Source organism: Bos indicus x Bos taurus, chromosome 1, assembly GCF_003369695.1.
Source record: "Bos indicus x Bos taurus breed Angus x Brahman F1 hybrid chromosome 1, Bos_hybrid_MaternalHap_v2.0, whole genome shotgun sequence".
Taxonomy (NCBI): Eukaryota; Metazoa; Chordata; class Mammalia; order Artiodactyla; family Bovidae; genus Bos; species Bos indicus x Bos taurus.
The window spans coordinates 72,994,657-73,000,361 of NC_040076.1; the positions used below are offsets into that span (position 1 = coordinate 72,994,657).

At 51.8% G+C, this 5,705-nt stretch overlaps 1 protein-coding gene across 4 annotated transcripts; it reads left to right on the forward strand.

The window, feature by feature from the left end:
- The first annotated feature begins 520 nt into the window (after window positions 1-520).
- On the forward strand, window positions 521-4,666 carry LOC113890257. Of its 4 annotated transcripts, XM_027538146.1 has the most exons (4): window positions 526-1,181; window positions 1,344-1,418; window positions 1,624-1,787; window positions 3,968-4,666. In XM_027538146.1, exons 1-4 carry the CDS (start codon window positions 1,098-1,100, stop codon window positions 4,269-4,271), a joined length of 627 nt encoding a protein of 208 aa, XP_027393947.1. In that variant the 5' UTR covers window positions 526-1,097; the 3' UTR covers window positions 4,272-4,666. The 4 variants fall into 4 exon arrangements, 1 of the variants encoding a protein (XP_027393947.1); XR_003510469.1 differs by having other exon boundaries at window positions 521-1,181; window positions 1,344-1,831; XR_003510468.1 differs by having other exon boundaries at window positions 522-1,831.
- The last annotated feature ends 1,039 nt before the right edge of the window (window positions 4,667-5,705 follow it).

Sequence of the window (5,705 nt, forward strand, 5' to 3'; positions counted from 1 at the left end):
GATGGTGCGATGTTTGTGTGAGGGATGGGGGTGGAGAGGGGTGGGCAGTGGGCAAGGAGGTGGCCATGTCTCCCTCTTTGAGGCTTCTGCACTGACCAAGGCCCATGAAAGGGAGAATGAAAAGACCTGATTTCTAGTCTCAGCTCTGCCAAAGACAGACTGAGCCTGACTCAATGTTCTCATCTGTGAAATGGGTTGTTAAAAATGTGTCGCCTGAAAAATCACCAAGCGGTGGCAATTGGATGTGAAGCTTTTTCAACTGTGAGGTGCTGTAGATTGGGACTGATATTGCGGTCATCGGATAGACCTGGTGAAGGAGCCCCATCTTTTGGGACAGGGATGGGGAGGGGGAGGGGCAGTTGAATGGGCGCTCACATCATTCCTTCCCCACTAGGAGGAGCACTTGACACTTCCAGAGGATGGATTGTCTGTGTGGCTGGATGAGAGGGTGGAGGGGAGCAGAGTCCGCCCTGCTCCCCCCGTCCTCCCGCCCCCACCATTGCCGCAGGCTTCCCTTAGGGCAAACGTCCATCAGAGCAGGACCTTCCGCCTCCCTCTGCCCGCTCCCCACCCCGCCCTAGCATTGGCAGGGTTTCAGATACCCTGGGCGGTGGGGGTCGGGGAGCGGGGAGAGGGGGAAGCCTGGCCGCCAGGAAGGGTGGGGCTGCCAGGCAGGCACCGCCCAGCTGCAGTGTGACCCCGCCAGTCCCGGAAACTCTCCAAACCCAGGACCTCAACGGACGTCCGGCAACTCAGAGGGGAGGCAGCAGGGCCTGCCAGGACGGAGGGTGTGTGGGACGCCTCTGAGGTCCCGTTGAGAAAGGAAGAGCTGTGTTTTATCCTACTCTAGAGTCAGAAGGCTGTGTGATGTCCTCCCAGTGTTAACAGAAGTAGCTGGGTGGCCTTCAGAAATGCTTTTCATCCCCAGATGCTGGCATTGGGCTGTGCACATATCCTGGATTTATTAATTTTTAAAAAGTTGCCACTTGTTGAAGAGTGTTTATCATGTGCTGGGCACTTGCTCAGTTTGTTCCCTACATGGATCCTTCACCAGCTCAGGGAGACACAATGACATTATCATTGTGCCCTTTTCATAGATGAGGAAACTGAAGCTCAAGGGCAAGGGTTACTTGCTCAAGGTCACAGAAATACTAACTACTGGAGTCTGGATTCAAAACCAGGTAGGTCTGGCTGATTTCAGACCGCAGCTTCTTAATTTTCCTAGAAGGCAGGAACCGAAGTTCATTCACCCTTGCGGAACACCTAGACCTGACAGGTACCCAATAAAGAAGCATTGAATAGAGCTTGACACATTTTCGGGGGTCTGATTCTCTCCATTATAGTCTGATGAAATGACAGACTGGGCAAAAGTACGTATCTCAGCGACAAGCATACAGTTGGTCCACATACATCTAAAGGTAAGACCAGCTTTCCTCCTTTCTACATGCGGTATCTGTGCTCATGAATAATATTTTCAGAGAACACAGCCTCCCCTTGGGTCTCTGCCCAGGCAAGGCTATTAAAAGTCCCCATTAGACCTCGCCTTAGCGAGTGAAGGGCTTTGGGAGTGGGGTGGGGGGAGCTAAAGGAAGAGGCTGTGACTGTCTTCTCTTGGAGTCCCAGATGTCGGGAGTCTGGAAGTGGGGAGGAAAGACACCTGCTTTCTTTGCTGATGCCGCTGAGGGAGCCCTTCTGTCTGCCTGGATGGAGGTAGCCTGGAGGCTTCTGGACCTAGAAGCTTGGCTTGCACAGAACTCTGAGAGGCTGGGTCTCGCTGTCTGGCCCAGGTGTGTGAGATGTGATGACTGTGTCCTGCAGTGAAGGATGCTGGGTGAGTCGGGTCTTGTGAAAGAGGAAGGGGCCTGTGGTGGGCCAGGTAGGCTGACTCCAGGTCCTCTCGTCCCCCCAAGGTGCACTTGGCTTGCTTCCTCATTCCCTGCCTCCTGGCCTGCCTGTCTTCAACTCTCCTTGAAGTGGTCAGGATAGTACTGTTCCATACTTCCAACAGTTCAAGCCTCTCCGGCTGGGTCTTATCCAATCCACACTGACGTGGAATCAGAGTCCAGGCAGAAAACATAACCTATTCCAGAAACCTCAGCCGAGGGAAACCAGTTATAAAGGCATTGGAAGAGATGAAAGGGCAGATGTGGGTGAAAGCTGGCCTTGAGAGTAGCAGCCACAGGAAAAAAACAACACCATGCCTGGTGGAAGTCTGGAGCAGAGAGAGTGTTTCCAGAACCCAGGGAGAGCCAGAGTCCTGGCGGAGGTTCCCTGGCAGGAATGGGGACCCCAGAGGTGATCTGCCAGATAGAGGGAGAGGGTGTGGGGAGAAAGCTCTGGTTTTTACCCTCCTCTTCCTCGTAGTCTCCTGACTGGTTGGGACTTGAGCAAATGCAGCCTGCAGGGGTCAGTCCCCCATGAGGGAGGGCAGAGGAAGTGTGGAGGGGAGGGCAGACGGGCAAATGACCTCCTTACCTCCAGCTTGTCAGACCTTCGGAAAAGAACATATCTTTCCAAGCAGTAATCAGGAGCGTCAGCCCTGGAGAGTAAACTTGCCTCTGGAAGTAGTCCCAGATCCAGTGATGGTTACTGCAGTTAGTGGTGATGCCCAAGTGTTATCCCTACTGGGAGTGAGCCAGGGAAAAGGAGGATGTGTGTGTGTGTGTGTGTGTGTGTGAGGTAGATCTGTCTCCTTACCTTTTTCAAAGGATAGGGGTACCTCCGTGCTTTTCATAGAGCACCAGTTTTCATGTTAGGTCATAATAGCAGTCTCTGGGGCAGAAAGCTCCATGGCAGGCCGTGAGACAGACGAACGTGCCTATTAGGAAGAGGCACTGGCCTCAGGAACAGGATACCTGAGGCTAAGTCTCAGCTCAGACAAGTCGCTTACCATCTTTGAACCTCAGGATCTGTGTCTTTCAGATGGGGACTGTACATTTTACAGGGTTCTGCAGAAATGCAGGACAACATGTATGTGTGGGGGTTTGTAGACTACAGCGGGCTTGGGTAGAAAAGCCTGTACCTGGGACACACACCATCACAGGAGAGTTGCTTAGTCTGCTTGTGGATTTGATGAGTCCCCGTGGAGTGGGCGCCCAAAACCCTCATTTTATAATCTCACAGTCAAAAAGATCATTGCAGTCAGCTTGTCCAAGCTCTCTCCTAAAGGAGAGTCAGTTCTCCAGAGTTCTTGGAGATGATCCTTCCTACTTTTCCTCCTTCCTGCTTTCTCTCCGTCTCTCTTTCCAGTTCTCTCCCTGCCTGTTTTTCTCATTCCCTCTTCCTTCCTCTCTTCCACAAATATTTGGAGCACTTACTCTCTGGCAGGCAGTGTGCTGGATGCTGGATCCTGCAGCAGGAATGGAGACAGAAGTGCTCATGGAGCTTACAGTCTAACACTTGAAAGTCTGCAAACAGTGTCTGTTGAATACCTCTAGTCACAGGATACAGGATGCTTACTACTTTAGAAGACGGTCCATTTTGTGGGTTCATTTCCCCTTATTTAAACCAAATTCTGCCTCCACGGAATGCTTGTTCTGATCTTTGGAACTAGAGAGAATAAGTCTAACCCCATTTCCTATGTCACTGCCCTTAAAATGTGGGAAAATAAACATGGAACACTCAGAAAATATTCGCACTCTCCAGTTTCCACTTGTGAAGGGGGAGCTGATTCTCCGTGAAGTTAAATTCCTTAAGGGCATGAGGTCAGAGGCAGGGTGGGCTATCACCTGGGTGCTTGGGCCTGGTTCCCAGGCCACCTGGGGCAGAGGGAAGCTGTGTGGTGGAGACTCACGGAGGGACGCAGACGGAAGTGCGCAGGTGGCCAAGGAGGGGGGCGCATGTGAAGCAAGGGGGTCGGTCAGTGTGGAGGGTGCGCTGTGTGTGAGGCATGCTCTGGCTGTCTGCCTAGGACAAGCCTGAGCTCCAGCGTTTCTGGGCTGATTCACTACTTCCTCTCTCCCCAAAGGAATCCCCTTTATAGCTCTCCAGGCCGGACCCCTGGATCCCTGGGAATGCTGTCTGACAGCTGTGTGAGTGCAACCGTGGCTCCTGAACCGGGTGCCAGCTGGGCGTGCTCTGGGAGCCACCGCTTGGGATGTCAGAGGAGAGCTGCTGCAGCCGCCCTTCCGTCAGCAGGAAGCCCAGCCGCATACACTTGGACAGGAAGCCCCGGTGCTGGCCAGCTGAGCAAGCTCTGGTTTCTCCTGAGTCTGAGGCTTTGGCCCAGCATGGAGGGAGGCGAGCCAGGTGCTGTGGCTGGGCGGCACTGACAGCTCCGCGGGCTCCACCTCGGACTGGGGATATGGGTTCAAGGGTGTGAGCAGAAAAGCATCATGGAGGCTGGGCCAGAGGAGTTGCTTCCTGGAGGAAGGGTGAGGGAGTGGGAACACAGTGTCTAGCAGAGTTGGGCCAGCTGGCTGAGGATCTGCAAAGACTTTTGTGATGGTTCCAGACAGAACGTGTTCCCTTGGGTTCAGACCTCCAGCATCAACTCACACCAGCTCCAACCTCCGGGCTGCCTCCACCTCCAAGAAAACACAGGATCATCTCTTGGGGTGGGATGTCCACACATTCCCAGCTTGAAAATGACTCCTCTCGGGGAAAATTCTTTTGTAACATAGCAAGCTGCATTCTGAGTGAATTAATAAAATATGGAGTGTGCTCAGCTGGGGACAAAAGCAATTTCACATTCAAGGCTGATAATTTTGCTTCTGAGTGCTACATGTAAGGATCTTCAAGGCAGTCTATGTGTGCCTACAACCACCCCAAGGACCCCCAGAATTTGCAGAGTGCTTCAGTTTTTCACAAGTCACTCAGGGACTTCCCCCCCCCCACATTTGGGTTTTACAACCTGATAGGCCAGTAAGAGATAACTGATATCTGAGGACCAGGAGGTAAGTAGATCGGCTCAAGGTCCGGCAGCCCAGCAACGGCAGAGCCAGAAGCACTCCATAACTTCTGATGCTCTGGAAAGCGACCTAGACGATTACTTTCCAGGGACCTGAGCATCTTCTACCCTGCCCTGGACTGTGTGCCTTCAAGCACAGGCACACGGTGGGTTGGGTGGTGCTCCAGGCTGGAATCTGTTCCTGATAGCCCATGGCTTTGTCAAAACCTCCTCCTGGGTGAATCATGTCTGTGGCTTTAGTTGCTCTCCTTGGCATCTCCACAACTTTTAATTTGTGCCATTTTATTTAATTTTTTAAAAATATTTTTTGATGTGGGCCATTTTTAAAGTCTTTATTGAATTTGTTACAATATTACTTCTGTTTCATGTTTCTTTATTATTATTATTATTGGTCATGAGGCATGTGGGATCTTAGTTCCCTGACCAGGGACCAAACCCTCGCCCCCTGCATTGGAAGGTGAAGTCTTAGCCACTGAATCACCAGGGAAGTCCCTGTGCCATTTTAAAAATCTGCTGCTGCTGCTGCTAAGTCGCTTCAGTCGTGTCCGACTCTGTGCGACCCCATGGACTGCAGCCCACTAGGCTCCTCCGTCCATGGGATTTTCCAGGCAAGAGTACTGGAATAGGATGCCATTGCCTTCTCCGTTTTAATAATCTAGATTTCATCTATAGTTGATGCCTCTGTAATTCTGATTCTAGACCAGAGGTAGGCAATTTTTTTCTAAAAAGTGCTAGATAGTAAATACTTTAAGTTTGTGGTCCGTTTGGTCTCTGTTGCAGCTGCTTAATCACAGTT